The sequence below is a fragment of the Rana temporaria genome, chromosome 1 (genome assembly GCF_905171775.1).
Source record: "Rana temporaria chromosome 1, aRanTem1.1, whole genome shotgun sequence".
NCBI lineage: Eukaryota > Metazoa > Chordata > Amphibia > Anura > Ranidae > Rana > Rana temporaria.
Window position 1 is genome coordinate 561745188 of NC_053489.1, and position 23171 is coordinate 561768358.

The window sequence follows — 23171 nt, forward strand, 5'->3', positions numbered from 1 at the left end:
GATAACATAACATTATGATATTCCTAACATTAATACCTTTGCACGGACATTGTCTATAAGAATGTCAGAGTCACAGTTCAGTTTCCTAGATCGAATGTGAAAATCTCCATCGCCTTTCTTTGGGGGGCATATCTTTGCATTGGGATAACATGCAGATTTTGGTGAGTAACCAAAGTGTCTGACAAACTCCAGGTAGTCCAATGTTTTGTCCTGGTTGGTGATGAAGGTGCTCCAAAGTCTGCGGATCTCTCCACGAGTAACTCCAGGCTGGATCTCAAAACTGTATTTAAAAGAATAAAAATAAATGAACTGCGTGAATTCCATATTGTCTCAAGATTGTACATAATTCAATATGGTCTATAATAAAAAAAATTCTCTTTTCGAATCTCTCTGTATTAGCACTGCTGTTGTGAATAATCCCCATAATGTTCATAATATGTTTATTTCCTCATGATCGTAAATTCCATCTGATGGCTATTAGGTAATATTTTTCTGATTGACATTTTTGAGAAAAATGTTGCATTATTTAATGTTGATAAATGTAAAGTTATGCACATGGGGGCTAGAAACATGGATGTATCTTACATACTAGGAGGAGTACAACTGGTGGAATCAATGGGGGAGAAGGATATGGGGGTTTTGGTAGATCATAAACGTAATAATGGCATGCAACACCAAGCTGCGATTTCCAAAGTAAGCAAAATCCTTTCTTGTATTAAGAGAGGTATGGACTGCAGAGAGAGAGAGATATAATTTTGCCCCTGTACAAATGACTAGTAAGACCTCATCTGGAATATGAAGTTTCGTTTTGGGCACCAGTTCTCAAAAAGGAACTGGAGAAAGTGCAGAGAATGGAAACTAAACTGATAAGCGGCATGAAGGAGCTCAGCTATGAGGAAAGATTAGAGGAACTGAATTTATTCTCTCTTGAGAAGAATATATTAAGGGCGGATATGATCAACATGTATAAATACATAAGGGGTCTATATAGTGAACTTGGTGTTGAGTTATTCACTTTGAGGTTATTATTATAATTATACTGGATTTTTACAGTTGTTAGGTGGGGGACTGATAGGCTTCTCTGAAGATCTGAAGAGAAGGGTTTTCAGGGATTGTCTAAAAGCAAGCAGAGTAGGAGATAGTCGAACAGATTGGGGTAGGGAGTCCTGAAAATGTGAGAGGCTTGGGAAAAGTCCTGAAGGTGAGCATGGGAGGAGGTGATGAGGGAACTAGAGAGCAGGAGGTCTTGGTAGGAATGAAGGGAACAAGTAGGTTGGTGTTTTGAGACTAGGTTAGTGATGTAGCTTGGGGCCGAGTTGTGGATGGGTTTGTAAGTGGTTATTAGAATTTTGAATTTAATTTGTTGGGTGAGTAGAAGACAGTGGAGGGATTGACAGAGAGGGGTAGCAGACACTGAATGGTTGGTAAGGTGGATGAGCTTGGCAGCATCATTCATAATGGACTGAAGGGGGGATAGCCTGTGTAAAGGTAATCCCGTGAGGAGGGAGTTGCAGTAGTCGAGGCGGGAGATGACCAGGAAATGAACTAGGAGTTTTGTGGTGTCATTGGTTAGGAAGGGGCGTATTTTGGAGATGTTGCGGAGGTTGAGACGGCAAGATTTGGAAAGTGTTTGGATGTGGCAAAAAGGATAGTTCAGAGCCCAGGGTTACACCTAGAACTTTGGCAGGCGGGGAAGGCTGATTGTAGTGCTATTGAATTTAACAGAGAGATTAGGAGAAGAGGCACGTGTGGGAGGAAAAATCAGTTTTAGATAGATTGAGTTTGAGGAAGTGGTGTGACATCCAGGCTCATATGTCGGTTAGTAAATTAGTGATACGTGAGGAAACTGAAGGAGTGAGCTGAAAGATAGATTATCACAGAGATAGAAGGTTATCACAGAGGACAAGGGGATACTCTTTATGTCGGGAGGAAAATAAATGTAATCTCCAAACATAGAAAGGTTTCCTCACAGTAAGAGCTGGGGAAATGGGAAAAAGACTCCCTCCAGAGCTGGTTCTGTCCAGCTCAGCTGATTGCTTTAAAAAAGGCCTGTATCCTTTCCTAAATGTACATAATATAACTGGATACTAACATGTATAGGTAAAGTTGATCTAGGAAATATCTGATTACCTCTGGGGGTGACGAGGAAGGAATTTTTCCCCCGCTGTAGCAAATTGGTTCAAGCTTTTGTTGGTTTTTTTTTTTTGCCTTCCTCTGGATCATCTGTAGGTATAAGCTTGCGTATACTGTATAATTGTTTTTCTAGGATTTTTTCCCCCCTTTTATTGGTTGAACCTAGATGGTCTTTTTTCAACCAGACTAACTATGTAACTATAGCCACCAGATATTACTAACAATCTAAGGAAGTAAACATATTTGACACATTACGGGTATTATTTGTGATAGCTGACCGAATGCTGAGACATTCACACTGCAAAATTACAAGAAAAACCTTTGTAACGGGTTGTTTTAAAAATTTTGATCAAATATTGTTAAAAAAGGTAATGTTTGATCTAATATTTCATCTGAAAGTACGATGTCAACTGGAGATACAACAAAGGTGTATGTTTACACAGCTTCCAATATCTATACATACCTTTTTAGGAGGAAGTACATGGTCTCCTGTGTAAGGCGTCTTGAATTAATTTCATCCAGATCCTCAAATGCTTTCTCTACTGCTGCATAATTCTTATGGATGAGACTCTTAATAATCTTGAAGAGCTTGAAAAAGTAATCAGATTGTGTACATAATCTACTCTTAGGTTGTGATATACAGTAAATCATTTAAATCGAATATACTTGTTAATATCAGAAAAGGAGAATTTTTAGAATCTACAGATCACTGCTTGAAAATATTGCACATTCACAATTAGCTTTCGTCCTCTAAAAGCATGCTCCAAAAAATAACTACCTTCCAGTCTTCATGGGGTCAGTCGACCTAGGGGGTAGGAATTATAAATTCAGCCCCAGTCCTCAATATCCCAAGACAAATCTGGAAGGCAAAAAGGCTACCTAGAACTACTGCAGTAGATGTTATCTGGTATGTATGAACAAAGGTATTGCTTTCCAAATCACTTGTGTTTAGATCTTACTGCTTTGGAGCAGGTTTGGCCATGTTTAGTCATGTTTACATGCATGTAGATTTTCTAATCAAACTATGCATAGAATTCTAATTTCTCCAAACACAGCTAAACTGACTGTACCAAAAACACAGGTACATACATTTAAATGGGGTCAGAGATGTCCTCAATGCATATAAATACATGTTTGACAGTGCATAAGGCCTAGTGTTGGAATTATTTTGATATGACTTTTCACAACTAAATAATTTTTTCGGAGAAAAATATGGATTCTACCACAACTGACCTAGACTTTCCCGAATTCCACTCACCTGGTAGCAATACTAAGTTAATTTGGTTGTAAACCTCTGACATGAAAAATAAACAAAGCATATCCTCCGATAGTGTGTACTTGCCTCAATCCAAAGCACAGATTGTGATTTCTGTCTGCAGTCTTGTTCCTCTGTTATCTGTCACTTCTGACAGGTTGTGTCTGCTCCAAGTAATCAAGGGGGAAGGGGAGGGGAGCCTATGATTGACAGTTTCATCTGTGCATGTTGCCCTATAAGATTGTGTAGAGGGGTGTGTGTCCATTCCCTCCACTCAGGTCTCAGATTACAGTCAGCTCTCCACTCTGAGCTGTGCAGTGTGTGAAGTCAGATCCCTGCCCCCGCCTCTGGAAGCTCAGAAAAGCTGTATAAATTCTGCACTTTAAATAGCTGTACAGAGGAAAAGGCTGCAGATAAACAGGTACAATTGATGTAGGAGGATTTATTTAATCTCTGTGTATCAACCAAGGCTAGTCACTTCACTGGGTATATGTAAGGGTCCACAACCACTGATAATGGCTTCAATACTTCCTAAGTCACTGACTTTGAACATGTAAATAGATCTGGAATTTTGACCTATCTTTGATTTCAGTGACTGCATGCTTGCTTTGGAACAGTGACTCAGAAAGTATTAAAGTCAGAAGATTTACATGTCAGTTGGAAAAATAGTATTTTCAGAGGTAACCCAGGACTATCGAACCCTATTCCCCTCAACATAGATTTTGTCAAACTATTTTTTTAAGGAACCTGTTATAACAGAAGTAAAGGATTGACATTTCTGACCACGATCTTCTAAAAATGATACTTGCTTGGCTGCCCTCTAGGGCCTCATGCATATGGGTGCTTGGCCTGTCGGCGTTACATCTCACCATTTTCAGGAACCTGGGAGACACAGGTGCAGCCTTCAGCCCTGCAACCAGCAGCCTGCCAAGGTCTTTGATAGTCTGAAATATGCTGCGGTTTGATGGTGTACCGAGTAGTACTTGCATTTAGAGCCATATGTGTTCAGGAACTTATGAACCATTTTGCTCTAAACATGGCTTCCACTTGGTACAGCATCCAGCCACAGAGTATCAGCCTGTCATAGATTCTGACACGCTGCTGGCAGCAGGGCTGAAGGCAACACCTGTGCCTTCTGGGCACCTGAAACCATTGAGATTTGATGCTGACGGGCCAAAGCACCCATGAGCATGTGGCCTAATTATGTGTATAGATTGAATGTTGTATAGAAATAATTATATGCTAAAAGGTGTCATTGTGAACTCTGCTTTTGGCATTAAACCTTTCAACACTGGCGGTGATACTTAATGCATTTCGTATAAATTGTAAAATTTAATAAAGTCTAAATAGTTACTTGTTCTGGTGTTCGTCCACGTCCATGCTCCTTTTCTTCTTCCACTGCAGACATTCCTACAGATTGTTCATCAAATAAGCTTGGCACGCCCCGCCTTTAAAGAGAAAATATGGTATCACTGGCCATGTTTTTAACATAATAATACTAGGATACATTCACTTTAGAAGTTTCCATCAAGCAAAAACAGTTAGGAATTAGAACCCATGTAAGGTTTTAAATGTTCTCGATTGCTGAGATTGCCAATCACTTTAAATTCCACATGTGCATCTTTACAACAGAGATGCCATTAAAATCTATTAGCCAGATTTAGGTATAGTTACGCCGGCGTATCAGTAGATACGCCGTCGTAACTCTGAATCCGCGCCGTCCTACATTTAAGCGTATGCTCAAACTGAGATACGCTTAAATGTTGCTAAGATACGAGCGGCGTAAGTCTTCCTACGCTGTCGTATCTTAGCTGTCTATTTACGCTGGCTGCGTGGGGCGTGTACGCTGATTTACTCCTAGAATATGTAAATCAGCGAGATACGCCTATTCACGAACGTACGCTCGCCCGTCGCAGTAAAGATAAGCCATTTACGTAAGGCGTTTTCAGGCGTAAAGATAAACCACCAAAAAGATGGTGCAGCCAATGTTAAAGTATGGACGTCAGAACCGCCGTCGAATTTCACGTCGTTTGCGTCATTTGCGTAAGTCGATTTAGAATAGGGCTGGGCGTAGGTTACGTTCACGTCGAAAGTATTGACTATTTGCGACGTGATTTGGAGCATGCGCACTGGGATACGACCGCGGACGGCACATGCGCTGTTCGTTCAAAACGTAATTTACGTGGGGGCATGCTTTATTTACGTAAAACACGCCCACCTCTTCACAATTTGAATTAGGCGTGCTTACGCCGGCACATTTACGTTACGCCGCCGTAACTTAGGACGCAAGTGCTTTGTGAATACAGCACTTGCCTCTCTAACTGGCGGCAGCGTAACGTAAATTACATACGCTACGCCCGCACAACTTTAAGCCGCCGTACGTGAATCTGGCCATATGTTTACAATCTGTGTCAGGTTTGTACTGCTGCCTGTGTCTCCAGAAAGGTTTTCCAACAAGTGACCTAACAGTGACAGAGACAGAAATAAAAGCTCCTACTGTATCCATTCCCATTTTAGTAGTTCTTCAAAGTAAGTTTGCGCATACCTCCCAACTTTTTGAAATGGTAAAGAGGGACACCTATTAGCAAAAGTATGTAGGCAAAGGACACACACCCCTGCCACGCCCCTTTAAAGGAGAATTATACAAAAAAATGATTAGTTAAACCCACAAATGCTTTTTTTTTTTACCAATAATATTCCCTTTTATTGGCTTTAGAAACTGTACAAATGCAGCAATTTAGAAATTTGATCAAAGGTTTAGCCCTGGGAAACACTTTTTGAAAGATAAAAAGTGCATTTTATGTACAACTATATAGATCAGATCAAAATGAGGGACACATGATGAAGAAAGAGGGACAGAGTGACGCTGTTCCAAATCAGGGACAGGTGGGAGGTATGGGTTTGTGTACCAAATACAGGTTAAAATAAAAAAGTCCCCATATATGTTTCTTTTCAGACTTATCATGGACTTAAAGCAGACCCTAACATTTAACCCCTAACATTAACATGTAAATATTAACTTTGCCCAACCCTAATGCCGCGTACACACGATCATTTTTCAACATGTTAAAAACAACGTTTTTAAGAAATGTAATTTAAAATGATCGTGTGTGGGCTTCACATAATTTTTCGGGTTCTGAAAAACGTAAAAAAAAAAAATTCGAACATGCTGCATTTTTTAATGACGTTTTAAACAATGTCGTTTTTTGGGTTGTAAAAAATGATCGGGTGTGGGCTTAAACAACGTTAAAAACCCGCGCATGCTCAGAAGCCAGTTATGAGACGGGAGAGCTCGTTCTGGTAAAACTACCGTTCGTAATGGAGTAAGCACATTCATCACTCTGTAACAGACAGAAAAGCGCAAATCGTCTTTTATTAACACAAAATCAGTTAAAGCAGTCCAAAGGGTGGCGCCATCCGCATGGAACTTCCCCTTTATAGTGCCGTCGTACGTGTTGTACGTCACTGCGCTTTGCTAGAGCATTTTTTTTAACGATTGTGTGTGGGCAACGTCGTTATAATGATGAAGTTGGAAAAAACTTTGTTTTTTCAAGAGGCTGAAAAATGTTGTGTTTTACAAGCCGAAAAATGATCGTGTGTACGCGGCATTAGAACTATGCTTAAAATGAAAAAAACAATATGTAATGTAATTCTATAATCTGTTGAATATCTCACTGGTTGTTTTGCAAATAACAGTAAGGATATTCACATATTTACCTTTTTCCCCCTGCAGCTAAATGCTCATGTGCACTTCCTGTAATCAGAAGACAATTCTGCTTCCTCTGTTTCTAAATGCCTTCATTGTCCCCTTTTGCGTTGTAGAGACTACAACATGCCATCATTAAGAGAGTTGCTCCTTCATCCAGGAAAAGCCTTGGCATCTAAATCAACACAGAAATTCTGTCCACTATGCCTCACCATTGGCCTGCAATGCCCCGCCCATGTGTTGCTAGCTCCCACCTATGTTCCGCCTACTCCTGCCCATATCCTGCCTGTGCTCTGCCCACTCCAGCCTATCACTATACAGCCTAAAAAATAGACTAATTCACAGGGCTGGGTATGTGATTGCCGTCACCCCTATAATAAGGAAAAATTATGAAAACCTCTAATTTGGGATTTTTAAGGCAATCATTATTTTTAGAACAAAATTCTATATATGAAAAGTTGTATTAAATGTAGAAAAATACATGGAAATATTCAATGTTGCAGTGTAATACAAAAGGTAAAAACAATGCATATTGTATTGGAGAAACTTTTGAAGTGGTATTTCCCAACTACTTGCTAGATAGTCATCAGTAGAACACAAGATGGTCATGAGTAGAGGGATATCCAACGTGATTCGAATAATAATTGCATAAGCAGAATCTGCCTCAGGATTTAATACCACTTCTGAAAATACATTCAACATTTTCGAATGTATATCAATATCCTACGGAATGCACATCCACAATAGCTGCAAACCAAATAACATGAACACTTACATTAAGCAGTTCTGTACAGGGTAAAGGGCATTTTTTGCAAACTCTGGCACTTTCTCCACCAAGATATGGGGAATGCTTCTGTCAAATTTTCAAATATGTACTTCGAATGTAAGTGTTCATGTTATTTGGTTTGCAGCCATTGTGGATGTGCATTCCGTATGATATTGATATAAATTGTAACTTTGAGGTGTTTATATAAGGGTTTATCAAAACTAGCATGCTACCTTTAGTTGTACTTTATATGAAATTGTTCAGGTTGCAGAGCAAAGCAACTTGTTCACCCTATTGGGGACCCCAGAAGCTTACCCTCACCTTCCCTTCATTCCTGTCCTGCTCAGTTTGACTGCCAGAGTTTAAAAAAAAAGGTACTTTCAGGTATAGGAGCATGAGACATACGCACTATCGTTCCATTACCCAGCACTGTTTTTTGGCGATTTGTAACTGAGCACTGTCGTGGGGTGGGTTAAGAGTCCTCAACCTGTTAAAAGCTCCAAGTTGTAACCTGAAGGATACAATGGTCATCCACTCTGTAGTGCCAAATGTTTAACGAGCAAGGGAGCAAATGCAAGGTAGGTATAAGCTCTTGCTGGGGCCACCAATAAACCTTTTGCTTAGAACCTCTTGCAAAGCAAAGGTTCACTTTAGTGCTTAAGTATTAACATGCACACTAACAACCCTAACCTCAACCCTAATACTTAACCTAACACCCTTAAATTTAGCACTGATGTGTAACATTAAAGTAACTCCTGTAGCAGTATACAGTTGTGCTCATAAGTTTACATACCCTGGCAGAATTTATAATTTCTTGGCCATTTTTCAGAGAATTTGAATGATAACACAAAAACATGTCTTTCACTCGTAGTTAGCGTTTGGCTGAAGCCATCTATTATCAATACAATGTGTTTACTCTTTTTAGATTTTTAATGGAAACAGAAACTACCCAAATGACCCTGATCAAAAGTTAACATACCTTGGTGATTTTGGCCTGATAACATGCACACAATTGGACACAAAGGGGATTGAATGGCTATTAAAAGTAACCATCCTCTCCTGTGATTTGTTTGCTTGTAATTAGTGTGTGTGTGTGTGTGTGTGTGTGTGTGTGTGTGTAAAAGGCCAATGAGTTTCTGGACTCCTGACAGACCCTTGCATCTTTCATCCAGTGCTGCACTGACATTTCTGGATTCTGAGTCATGGGGAGAGCAAAAGAATTGTCAAAAGATCTGCGGGAAAAGGTGGTTGAACAGTATAAAACAGGAAAGGGATATAAAAAGATATCCAAGGAATTGAGAATGTTAATCAGCAGTGTTCAAACTCTAATCAAGAAGTGGAAAATTAGGGGTTCTGTTAAACCAAACCACAGTCAGGTAGACCAACTAAAACTTCAGCCACAACTGCCAGGAAAATTGTTCAGGGATGCAAAAAAACGACAAATAACTTTAGGTAAAATACAGGACTCTCTGAAAACATGTGGTGTGATTGTTTCAAGATGCACAATAAGGAGTCACTTTAAAAAGATGGGCTGCATGGTCGAGTCGTCAGAAAAAAGCCATTACCACGCAAATACCACAAAGTATCCTGCTTACAATAGGCCAAACATCACAGAGACAAGCCTCAAACCTTCCGGCACAAAGTCCTTTGGAGTGATGAGGCCAAAATCTAACATTTTGTCCGCAACCATAAACGCTACATTTGGAGAGGAGTCAACAAGGCCTATGATGAAAGGTACACCATTCCTACTGTGAAACACGGAGGTGGATAGCTGATGTTTTGGGGATGTGTAAGCTACAAAGGCACAGAAAGTTTGGTCAAAACTGATGGCAAGATGAATGCAGTATGTTATCAAAAAATACTGGAGGAACATTTGTATTAATCAGCCAGGAAGCTGCACATGGGACGTACTTGGACATTCCAACATGACAATGATCCAAAACACAAGGCCAAGTCGACCTGTCATTGGCTACAGCAGAATAAAGTGAAGGTTCTGGAGTGGCCATCTCAGTCTCCTGACCTCAATATCATTGAGCCACTCTGGGGAGATCTCAAAACGTGCAGTTTATGCAAGACAGACCAAGAATTTACAGGAACTGGAGGCTTTTTGTCAAGAGGAATGGGCAGCTTTACCATCTGAGAAGATAAAGAGCCTCATCCACAAATATCACAGAAGATTTCAAGCTGTCATTGATGTTAGGGGGGGGGGGGGGCAATACACGGTATTAAGGACTGGGGTATGCAAACATTTGATCCGGGTCATTTGGGTAGTTTCTGTTGCCATTATGATTTAAAAAGAGTAAACACAGCTGATTGATAATAAATGGCTTCAGCCAAACACTAAACATGAGTGAAAGAAAAGTTTTTATGTTATCATTCATATTCTCTGAAAAATGGCCAAGAAATTATAAATTCTGCCAGGGTATGTAAACTTATAAATACAACTGTACTTTATCAAATTAGTATTAAAAGTTGCTGCAGCATGTTATCGGCACTGGAAACTACAAAATGTTTTGCATTACATACTCCCCTTAAGCAAGCAACTTGTTACAGTTCTCCACTTGTCACAATTGATTATGGCACATTTGCATAAAAAAAACCATATGAGGAAACCCTGACATAAATGGTCTATATTGCCTAATTCATATGAGCCTTATACAACTGACATTAATGGAAACCTCTGTACCCATGTCTGACTCTTCTTGATAGTATATTCATGCAACCGAAAGCAGTATAATAACATCAGGTGACCTGAGCATGTACAGTGGAACCATTCTTCATTTCAATAAAAGGCAAAAGCGCTGTATAGTCCTCAAGAACTGGATGTACACCCTAATGAGTTTTATCTTTGCTTCACTGAGCAAAACGGACGCCTTGAGAAGGCCAAATGCTGCAAACCTCCCAGGCTTTTGTCCGGAGGAATGGCAGGCACTTTGCATCCCTTTAAAAAAAAGGAGGCCATTCCAAGTCCTGATGAGTGATGTGGATTTTGAGGGCGACCTTGGGTCATACAGAACTAATCAAGCGAAAACAATACCCCAAATTTGCCTGACAGACACCAAGTATCTGAAGACTGTATCAAAAAGAATTAGGAATTGACAAACACACACCCAGTGCCAAAGGATCAAATCTTGAAGGTGGTGGGATTAAAATTATTTATTCATTGTTAATTTATTTATTTATGTATGTGCAAATATCCTGCAGGTGCTGAGGAAAGGCTGAAAGGAGTTGGTTTTAGAGCCAGGGCTAAAATGTTGGTCCATTTAACTCATTCTTATCCTTAAGGCGATCAAAACATTGGCATTTATGAAGCTTGTGGAAGTAGAAAAAACTGGTAAATAAATGCGCAAGAACCAGAGATTTTGTCAAGACTGTTGGGCGGAGAGGCCATTAGGGTATTAGCTGTTCAGTGTCCAGCCAATTAGCAAGTGAATGCTTATGTCAATACAAGAATAATCCCTATGTGATTTCACATATATCCATTGACGTAGATTGTCTGTCAATTTCTTCATTGGATAGTGTTACATTATCTAATAAAGCTTTTTTAATAGAATGATTATTTGGAATTATGACAATGTATGATTGAGAAATTTCTACTAAAAGGGAAAATAATTATTAAGATCTATTAGGTTACCAATACATGCCCCATTTGTAAAGAAGATGGCAATAAACAGGGACATCCCTGACATTTCAGGCTGACAAATATCCAATTCAATATCAAGCAGCTGTGGTGCTCAATGTTCATTGGAATACATGTGTGCAACATCCAATCATTTTCCATAATTTCTAAGGCTTCAGGCTAATCCTGGATTCACTATGTACTAAGTCCTGAGCTGGAACAAGCTTACAGAATAGGAATTCAGACCCTTAAGACTTTACTAGCTGTATGATTGTTCTAAATCTGATTGACCAAGTAGCAAAACTAAGACAGGATGTGCGCCCACTGATCAGCAATTCTTGCTCTTATTAAAAGCCTGCTACTACAATGTGATCTTGCTTCACATGAAGCAGCTATGCTTTAAAGCAGGGGTGGCCAACCAGTGGCCGGGGGCCACATGTGGCCCGCGGAGCCCTCTGATGTGGCCCACGACCTCCTGCTCTGGAATAGCGGGTTGGCAAGCCCAGATCGCAGGTTGCCGATTTGCCATACCAAAGCATCAGTGTTGTGAATGAAGCTGGTGGTAGAGGAAGAAAGCTGCTGCGGACCAGAGCCCCATAAGCTAGTGTTTCCTCTACAGCGCCGGCTTTGCCACAGAAGGAGTCTATGGCAAAGTTCAGCTAACCCGCAGGATATACACAGGTGCACTACGCTGCACCCGCAGTGTGGGCAAACCGCAGCACATCAGTTGAAAGCAGTCTTAGGCCCTTTTCACATGATCAGCCAGACCAAATGGGACCCTCAATTCACCTCCACAGAGCGACAGATGTCCATTTACGCTCGCCTACCTCCAATCCAAAAAACAGAAGGGAATTTGTCCCCTTCCACCTGGGCAGATCGGAGGGCCCATAGAGTAGCCGTGACCTGTCATCCGCACACCCTCGCTCATTGTGGCCCACGACTGGTTACCAAGTTGCTTAAGTGGCCCTCGCTATTCAAAAGGTTGGGCACCCCTGCTTTAAAGTGTAACTAAGGGCAAAACTTTCAGCTTTGGATAGAGTGGAGAAGGGTTAGAACACCTGTCAGTTTTTATTGCTGTCTGTGGGACATTGACCCTCTCTATTTGTCCTGTTTACTGTTATCATCCAAAGTGAAAGTATAAGAAAATCCCAAATTTTGGGTTGACATCAGAACACAAATAAGGGGGGGATAATCCAATGTGGTCATTAGTTCTGGTGACCATAGTAACACCTCGGAATTCCCTCTTTTTGGAGGAATTTTCTCTCACCTGTTTTGGCTATGGGAAGTGAAAGGAAGGGAAATCTCTTCAATGGGACAGCGCGACGATCGCGAGTTCGGCATGTCAGTTTGACACCCCGCATCTCCGATCGTGATAAGAAGCCTCTGTCAGAGGCTTCTTACCACGTGATCAGCTGTGATCAATCACAGTTGATCATCGCGTGAACCAGGAAGTGCCTGTAAATGGCATTCCTAGGTTCGCGCTGACAGGGAGACCCCCAGGTCTGTGGGGTCTGTGCTGATAATCAGCACATTGATTATCAGCACAGCTCTCTAAAATGCACCAATCAAATGCCCAGCAGTGCCCCAATAATAAACTCTGCATGTACCCACCACAGTGTCAATCACTGCCCACCACAGTGCCAATCACTTCCCAGCAGTAATACCTGTCAGTATCTCATCAGTGTTGCCCATCAGTGCCACCTGTCAGTGCCAATAAGTACCGCCTATCAGTGCCAATTAGTGCCGCCTGTCAGTGTCCATCACAGCTTTCTGTCAGTGCCCATCAGTGCCACCTGTCAGTGCCCACCCGTGCCGCCTATCAGTGGCCATCAGTGCTGCATATCAGTGCCACCTATCAGTGCCCATCAATTCTACATATCAGTGCCTCCTCATCAGTGCCCATCACTGCCACCTTATCAGTGACAACTCATCAGTGCCCATCAGTGCCATCTCATCAGTGCCCGTCAGTGAAGGGGAAAACAAAATTTTATGACAGAAACGGAAATAAATAAAAAAAAAAAAATGTTGGTCTTTTATACTTTGTTTAGCAAAAAAAACAAAAAACGCAGAGGTGATCAAATACCACCAAAAGAAAGCTTTATTTGTGGAAAGAAAATGGTAAAAATGTAGTTTGGGTACAGTGTTGCATGACTGCGCAATTGTCATTCAAAGTGTGACAGCGCTAAAAGCTGAAAATTGTCCTGGGCAGGAAGGGGCATAAGTGCCTAGAATTGAAGTGGTTAATCTATCCAAAATGAAAGAAAAGTTTTGCCTTTAGTTACACTCTAATGGCTACGTTTAAATAGTTTTTGGTTTCCAGTTTTCAATACTAATTTCTAGAAGACATTGAAACACAGGATATTATAAAATATGTTATCAGCTTGATTTACAGACAGGAACATTTGATGTGCATAGCATGACTTTGCTAGAGAGTGGGCAGAGAATGAACATTGGGATGTTGACCTGAAGCTGATCTCAGTGGGGATTCCATGTAGACAGTGACCCCAGAGGACAATCAACACAAGAACTCAACAGGACACAAGATGAGCCTGAAAGTGATACCCAGATGATTTCCTCACAGAGCTTTGTCCTGCTATTCAACAAAGACACACTGCTGTCAACATCCACTTTTTTAGGCTACTACTAAATACTTTAGTTTATAAAGAAAAATTCACACATATAAATCATAACATTAATCAAATGCTTCCTAATATATTGGCCTCTTGTTCTGTACGGTAATTTTCTGCTTTCTCTAAATTTTAGAAAATCAAGTTAGGGCATTAGTGGTGATAATGAAGAAGGATGAAGGATGATGAAGACAAAAAAATATTACTGGGAAAAATGGTGGTGAAAACTGCGCTAATAACAAAAAATAAACCATGTAACAAAAATGTGTTTGTTGCTGTGATGCAAACAATAATGAAGCTGCGATTTGCTGTGTCATACAAACAGTGAACAATAAGGAAAAAAGAAAGAATCGCGCTACTTACTTAAAGTGGAGGTTCACCCAAAAAATCTATTTTTAACATTAGATTGGGCCTAATTACGGGAAGCAGAATCGGGTGTTTTGTTTCAAATCAATGCAGTACTTACCGTTTTAGAGATAGATGTTCTCCGTGGCTTCCGGGTATGGGCTGCGGGACTGGGCGTTCCTATTTGATTGACAGCCTTCCGACCGTCGCATACAGCGCGTCACCAGTTTCCGAAAGTAGCCGAACGACGTTCGGCAACTCGTGACGTGCTGTATGCGACCGTCGGAAGGCTGTCAATCAAATAGGAACGCCCAGTCCCGAAGACCATACCCGGAAGCGGCGGAGAACATCTATCTCTAAAACGGTAAGTACTGCATTGATTTTAAACAAAACACCCGATTCTGCTTCCCGTAATTAGCCTCAATCTAATGTTAAAAATTATTTTTCGGGTGAACTCCCACTTTAATAAACAAAATACATAATGTGATAATATGTACATAAAAAAAGAGAGAAAACAGTAATACAAAAACTGTGAATATAAGTTCGTGTATGTGTCCTCATAAGTGACGGAGAGGGCTACCATAAAAAATGTCAAAAACAAAAAAACAGTGTCCAAATGTTCTGAAATCATCAAAGAAGGAGGAAAGGGAAATCCAAATCCTCATCCACCCGAGTGAAAAGATCCTAATTGTTGTGAACTTGGACAATAAATTGTGACATATGTTCATAGGTAACAAATAGGTCCCTTAGTTACAGGGGACCACAAATCGCCTGTAATAGATAGCAAACTGCTGGGCTCAATGGAAAGTGGACAGCCTGGCATGGATCGTCTCCTTATCAGTGGCTCCAAGGATGGTAATCACATGTATGGAAAGAGACAAGGATGCCTCGATAGTGTAAAAACTTTTTTTAAAATGTATTGAATACAAATTCATAAAAAAAAATAGAAACCGCAGAGGTGATCAAATACCACCAACAGAAAGCTCTATTTGTGGAGAAAAAGGAATGTCAATTTTGTTTGGATACAGTGTAGCACGACCGCGCAATTGTCATTCAAATTGCGACAGTGCTGAAAGCTGAAAATTGGCTTGGGAGGGAAGGTGCGTAAGTGCATGGTATGGAAGTGGTTAATGAGGGTATTCCTACAGTAGACAGGAGAGAGCATCTGATGTCTGAAAGTTGCTCTTTATGTTAGGAAGTGTCTGACCGACCAAAGATTTATTTAGTGCTTGGGATTTGAATTAACTTTAAAGGGTTTGTAAAGGTAACATTTTTTTTCCTAAATAGCTTCCTTTACCTTAGTGCAGTCCTCCTTCACTTACCTCATCTTTCGACAAATGGAAAAAGAAAATATGGACAGCGCAAACTCCAAAAAACCTTGATGGTTGTCTTTATTTTAAAAAAAAATGCACTACAAGTCACAGCACATTACACGGGAGTAAAACAGCGCATCCTTCGATTTTGCTTTTAAATGTCCTTATTTCTTCTGAGAAATCCTCACTTCCTGTTCTTCTGTCTGTAACTCCACACAGTAATGCAAGGCTTTCTCCCTGGTGTGGAGTGTCGTGCTCGCCCCCTCCCTTGGACTACGGGAGAGTCAGGACGCCCACTAACACACAGCTCCTTTCTCTATCTGAAATGTAGAGAGCGTCCTGACTCTCCTGTAGTCCAGGGGGGGGGGGCGAGCATGACACTCCACACCAGGGAGAAAGCCTCCCATTACTGTGTGGAGTTACAGACAGAAGAACAGGAAGTGAGCATTTCTCAGAAGAAATAAGGACATTTAAAAGCAAAATGGAAGGATGAGGTAAGTGAAGGAGGACTGCACTAAGGTAAAGGAAGATATTTAGGGGAAACAAAATTTACCTTTACAACCCCTTTAATATTGAAGGTTGTCTTTTCTAATGTATTAGTTATTTGTAGCAAGGTTTAAAGGGGTTGTAAAGGATTTGTTTTTCCCTAAATAGCTTCCTTTACCTTAGTGCTGTCCTCCTTCACTTACCTCATCCTTCCATTTTGGTGTGGAGAAAGCCTCTTGAGGGGGGAGGGGGGCTGGCAGGCAAGTCAGGACACTCTCTACTTTGCAGATAGAGAAAGGAGCTGTGTGTTAGTGGGCGTCCTGACACTCCTGCTCGCCCCCTCCCCCCACAAGAGGCTTTCTCCACACCAGGGAGAAAGCCTTGCATTACTGTGTGGAGTTACAGACAGAAGAACAGGAAGTGAGGATTTCTCAGAAGAAATAAGGACATTTAAAAGCAAAATGGAAGGATGAGGTAAGTGAAGGAGGACTACACTAAGGTAAAGGAAGATATTTAGGGGAAAAAATGGTACATTTACAACCCCTTTAAGTCTGCATCAGTAGGAAGAAGTGTGAAAAACCTGGATATGAAAGTGTTTAAAGGCTACTTTATTCTTTTATAAGGTTATAATATCAGGTTATAATAGCAAGAAAACATCAGCTTGCTGTTTTTTTTATAATGTGCAATAAGCATGAATATATGATGGATTTCCTATATGTTCAATTATTTCCATTTTTTCCCAAACAAATAATTACTAAGGCCCCTTTCACATGTCCGCTCCGTCCGTCCGTTCATTACAAGTCCGTTAACGGACTTGTAATGAATCCCTATGGGAACGCGTCCGTTAGCGGATGGAGCATGCGCTAGCGTCCGCGTCAGTCGGGATCCGCTTTTCCGAACGGAAGAAACCCTATTTTTCTTCCGTTCGGCGGAACGGACCGGATGCAGACGGACAGACGGACCGTCTGCATCCGGTCCCCGCTGAGCCGACGGAGACACACGGAGCGGACTGTGAAAAGCCCTTAGACTTAATAGACATGTCAGGCAGGGAAAGAGCTCCATTATTGTAAGCTAAAGCAACATCCTTACAACAGAATTATCTATTTTACACAAAATATTTTCTAATTTTACTAGTCTTTTGTGACAATGAGATGATTGTATTTCTGCTGATGATGGGAGTAAAATGTGTGACCAATAGGGACAATCCCCATCTCTCTCCTCCTACCTATAAGCCTACATATACTGTGGTCTACACAGGATTTACAGCAAAATACAGTGCCTGATTTACCAAACCTTTTTTTGTTGTAGGAACTCCGCTTTAAGTGTGCATTGAAAAAACAAAGATGTAAACAAGCATCTCCCCGCTCTGCCTAGTGACAATGACAGTGATCACCGCTTCCTGTAATCGGTGATCACTGTCTTGTCACACACAGCCCATCCCCCCTACAGTAAGAAGCACTCGCTAGGGTACACTTAGCCCCTACAGCACCACCTAGTGGTTAACCTCTTTACTACCAGTGTAATTTTCACAGTAATCAGTGCATTTTTATAGCACTGATCGCTGTAAAAATGACAATGGTCCCAAAATGTGTCAAAAGTGCCCGATGTGTAAGTCGCAGTCATGATAAAAATTGCTGATTGCCACCATTACTAGTAAAAAAAATTATTATTAATAAAAATGCCATACAACTGTCCCCTATTTTGTAGACGCTATAACTTTTGTGTAAACCGATCAATAAACGCTTATTGCGATTTTTTTACAAAAAATATGTAGAAGAATATGTATCGGCCTAAACTGAGGAAATAAAAAAAAATGTATATATTTTTTGGGGGATATTTATTATAGCAAAAAGTAAAAAATATAGAATTCTTTTCAAAATTGATGCTCTATTTTTGTTTATAGCGCAAAAAATAAAAACCGCAGAGGTGATCAAATACCACCAAAAGAAAGCTCTATTTATGTGAAAAAAAATACGTCAATTTTGTTTGGGAGCCACATTGCACGACCGCGCAATATTCAGTTAAATCGACACAGTGCCGAATCGCAAAAAGTGGCCTGGTCTTTAACCAGCAAAATGGTCCGGGGCTTAAGTGGTTAACAATATTTACTATGCATCTGTAATGTGCCTGGATATGGGTGTGCAAGCTGCAATGTACAGTACATACATCCTGTGTCTGAACATATGTATCAATCGTAAGGGTGTGATTAGAACAAAACATTTTATTTTCTCTAGAGTTTAAATGCGCTAGAGATTTTATATGTGAATTTCACATAGGAGCAAAACCACATGAAGTGCATACTGATAATGCATTCTGTGCTACAGATATCATAATGCTCAATGCACACTGTGGCCAGAGCAAGCATGTGTACCCACTTTAATAGGTGCCTTATGCCGCGTACACACGATCGGTTAAAACGATGAGAACGGTCTGATGGAACGTTTTCATCGGTCAAAACCGATCGTGTGTGGGCGCCATCGGTTATTTAACCATCGGTTAAAAAAAAGACAACTTGTTTTAAATTTAACCGATGGATTCCTAACCGATAGAACAAAACCGATCGTTTGTAGGCACGACCATCGGTTAAAAATCCACGCATGCTCAGAATCAAGTCGACGCATGGTTGGAAACATTGAACTTCGTTTTTTTCAGCACGTCGTTGTGTTTTACGTCACCGCGTTCTGACACGATCGTTTTTTTAACCGATGGTGTGTAAGTGCGACGGACCATCAGTCAGCTTCATCGGTTAACCGATGAAGGCTTTCTCCACACCAGGGAGAAAGCCTCGCATTACGGTGTGGAGTTAGACAGAAGAACAGGAAGTGAGGATTTCTCAGAAGAAATAAGGACATTTAAAAGCAAAATGGAAGGATGAGGTAAGTGAAGGAGGACTGCACTAAGGTAAAGCAAGCTATTTAGGGATTTTTTTTTTTACCTTGACAACCCCTTTAAGCATAGCTTATATTACAGAAAAGTGACAAGAAATCTTGTTGATATTTTTGCAAAGATACTGGATTGATGTCATAGTTACCAAATCTAAATGACGTTCTAGAGTCTGAAAAAAAATGTGTGATGATAAGGTTCTACAAGGGGTAGTTGGTCTTTTTTTTTTTTTTTTTGCAGAGTTTGTCTCAACAAGATTCCCCAATCATTACAAAAGTGTGCAATTCACAGAAATCCTTTGTTTCTACACCACATCAAATTTCTTGGGGTAAGACCCAGGGAGATTTAAGTTTAACTTCTTGAGGCCCGCGCTATAGCCGAATGACGGCTACAGTGTGGACCTGAATATCCAACTGGACGTCAATTGACGTCCGCCCCTTTGGGCGTTCCCCGCGCGCTCCAGAGGGCACAGCGGGGAAACTCTGTGTTGGCCGTGTCCCTTGGACACAGCCAATTACAGATCGCCGCGAACAGCCAATCAGAGTGGCCGTTTGCGATGCGATCTGTGCGGCCAATGAGAGATGATCTCATATGTAAACATATGAGATCATCTCTCATTGCCGGCTCACACAGAGACAGCGTCCTGTCTCTGGAGAGGAGACCGATCTGTGTCCCTTGTACATAGGGACACAGATCGGTCACCTCCCCCAGTCACCCCCCTTCACCTACAGTTAGAACACTATGCAGGGAATACATTTAACCCCTTCCTCACCCCCCTTCACCTACAGTTAGAACACTATGCAGGGAATACATTTAACCCCTTCCTCACCCCTTCCTCACCCCCCTAGTGTTAACCCCTTCAATGCCAGTCACATTTATACAGTAATTAGTGCATATTTATAGCACTGATCGCAGTATAAATGTGAATGGCGCCAAAAATGTGTCAAAAGTGTCCGATGTGTTCGCCATAACGTCGCAGTCCAAATAAAAATCGCAGATCGCCGCCATTTCTAGTAAAAAAATAAATAATAAAAAATAATAATTCTGTCCCCTATTTTGTAGGCGCTATAACTTTTGCGCTTATTGCGATCTTTTTTTTTTTTTACCAAAAATATGTAGAAGAATACGTATCAGCCTAAACTGAGAATTTTTTTTTTTTTTTTTAATTGGCATATTTATTATAGCAACAAGTAAAAAATATTGTATTTTTTTCAAAATTGTCGCGCTTTTTTGTTTATAGCACAAAAAATAAAAAACGCACAGGCGATCAAATACCACCAAAAGAAAGCTCTACTTGTGGGGAAAAAAGGACGTCAATTTTGTTTGAGAGCCACGTCGCACGACCGCGCAATTGTCAGTTAAAGCGACGCAGTGCCGGAAGCTGAAATTTCACCTGGGCAGGAGGGGGGTATATGTGCCCAGTAAGCAAGTGGTTAAGAGCTGTGCTCAGTCAATCCCAAAAGATAAGTGATAATGGCAAATGGGGGCACAAATTGGAGGTCTGTCTTCCACATGAGATAGTTGACTGGTCTCAGGGCTCAAGAAAATGATCCAAGAATGTGTTAAATTTTATGTGACAATTGTGCTGCATGGATGTATTTGTTTCAGAGTATATAGAATTCTTTCATTCACCCCGGGTCTTTGGTCTGGCCTTTTATCACCCCATATGATATCTTATTTTGGAAAACTTTAAGGTAATAACCAGAAATCCAGATTGGTAATGTCCTATACAGATATAAGCTTCTAGGTAGAATTATGATTTCCACTGAAAATATTCAGTAAAACCATGACGGAGTGTTTTTTTTTGCATCGATTTAGATCTTCCACTAACTTTTTTAAATAATGGAGGGTCATTTTTTTGGTATAAAATTTAAAGCGGACCGTCAGTCATTTTTTCAATTTTCCATCTATTAAATCTTTGGCCCTTGTTGTTTTAACTTTGGATAGTAAAACTTTTTTTTTTCTGCTAGTCATTGCCTTATAGAGGCCCACTTACTCTTTCTTGTCTGGTCATTAGCCTAGGTTTATTATATTATGCACAGCTCTCTCGCTCTCTCAATCTCGTGAGAGTTTGCCAGGAAGGGACGGGGGATGAGTCATAAGAGGGCCGATGAGAGCTGCAGAACTACAGAGCTGGAGGTGTGCCTTTGTGTAAATCTAGGAAGTGAACAGGCAGCAGCTTCAGCTGCCCACAAATAAAATGGATTCAGCCAGACTTAGTGGAGAGAGATTTCTGCAGCATATTTGGCAAGTACAGAATCACAGTGTGTATAAAATAATATGCAAAGTGGTTTGAGGGAAGCTTCAAAATGGCAAAGATGTTTTTATTACAAATTATATGAGCAGACTGCAGTTCCTCTTTAAAGCGGAGGTTCACCCTTAGAGAGCACTTTTTAGCCTTTGATTCCTGCTCGTTTTTGTCTAGGGGAATCGGCTATTTGTTTTAAAATATGAGCAGTACTTACCCGTTTACGAGATGCATCCTCTCCGTCGCTTCCGGGTATGGGCTGCGGGACTGGGCGTTCCTTCTTGATTGACAGTCTTCCGAGAGGCTTGCGACGGTCGCATCCATCGCGTCACGATTTTCCGAAAGAAGCCGAACGTCGGTGCGCAGGCGCAGTATAGAGCCGCAGCGACGTTCGGCTTCTTTCGGCTACGAGTGACGCGATGGATGCGACCGTCGGAAGCCTCTCGGAAGACTGTCAATCAAGAAGGAACGCCCGCTCCCGAAGACCCATACCCGGAAGCGACGGAAGAAGATGCAGCTCGAAAACGGGTAAGTACGGATCATATTTTAATACAAATAGCCGATTCCCCTAGACCGAACGAGCAGGAATCTAAGGGGAAAAAATAAAAATTTTAATAAATGGGTGAACTCCCGCTTTAATGAGGGTATTCCTACAGTAGACATGAGAGAGCATCTGATGTCTGAAAGCTGCTCTTTATGTTAGGAAGTGTCTGACCGACCAAAGATTTATTTAGTGCTTGGGATTTGAATGAACTAACTTTAAAGGGTTTGTAAAGGTAACATTTTTTTTTCCTAAATAGCTTCCTTTACCTTAGTGCAGTCCTCCTTCACTTACCTCATCCTTCCATTTTGCTTTTAAATGTCCTTATTTCTTCTGAGAAATCCTCACTTCCTGTTCTTCTGTCTGTCACTACACACAGTAATGCGAGGCTTTCTCCCTGGTGTGGAGTGTCGTGCTCGCCCCCTCCCTTGAGGGGAGAGGGGGCGAGCAGGAGAGTCAGGACACCCACTAACACACAGCTCCTTTCTCTATCTGCAGCGTAAAGAGCGTCCTGACTCTCCTGTTCGCCCCCTCCCCCACAAGGTGTGATCTAAAATGTTGATTACTCAGGAATATCAGGCCATTTGAAATTTTAGTTGAAGAAAGTTATTTCTATGGTTACAGGTACTCTTCATCACTTAATGGAGTTGATCAAGACAACAGACATTATTTCTCAGCTTGGGTCATTTTTAACTTTGGTGCATGCGCAGTGAAAATAATGTTCCTAAATAAATGGCATGTATTTTCCAGTGCTGCAAAAACCCTCTACAGGTGATTACAGATGCTTTTATATGGTCATTATAAGTATACAGTTCACCTCTACTCTACTGGATTGTCAAAGATGGTCCTTTACCGGTTTCCTCTCTTTTGAATATTCATCCATATAAGAGGGGAAGTCTGTTAACCTCCCTGGCGGTATGATTATGTCAGATTTTTGGTGCTGAAAGCGGTACCATTATTTTGCATGGAAATTTGACGTTTTATATTGTAGGCCTGTAATTCTTAGGCCCCATACACACGAAAGGATTTATCTGCGGATACGGTCCAGCGGACCGTATCCGCAGAAAAATCCTCTCGAGGATTTGCGCGGATTTCCATGCGATGGAGTGTACTCACCATCGAATCGAAATCCGCGCCGAAATCCTCTGGCCATGACGTGTCGCGCCGTCGCCGCGATTATGACGCAGCGACGTGCGCGACGCTGTCATATAAGGAATTCCACGCATGCGTCAAATCATTACGACGCATG

The 23171-nt window shown here is 41.1% G+C and overlaps 1 protein-coding gene across 1 annotated transcript in view; it reads right to left on the reverse strand.

Annotated features, from left to right (window-relative positions):
* The window catches only part of LOC120921611 (EF-hand calcium-binding domain-containing protein 6-like), a 164748-nt gene that overhangs the window by 17268 nt on the left and 124309 nt on the right, over positions 1–23171 (reverse strand). Inside the window, exons 14-16 of the mRNA XM_040334121.1 lie at positions 4743–4836; positions 2597–2721; positions 37–280 (exon numbers count right to left, since the gene is read on the reverse strand). Coding sequence (XP_040190055.1) covers positions 37–280; positions 2597–2721; positions 4743–4836 — 463 coding nt within the window. The remainder of the gene's footprint in view (positions 1–36; positions 281–2596; positions 2722–4742; positions 4837–23171) is intronic.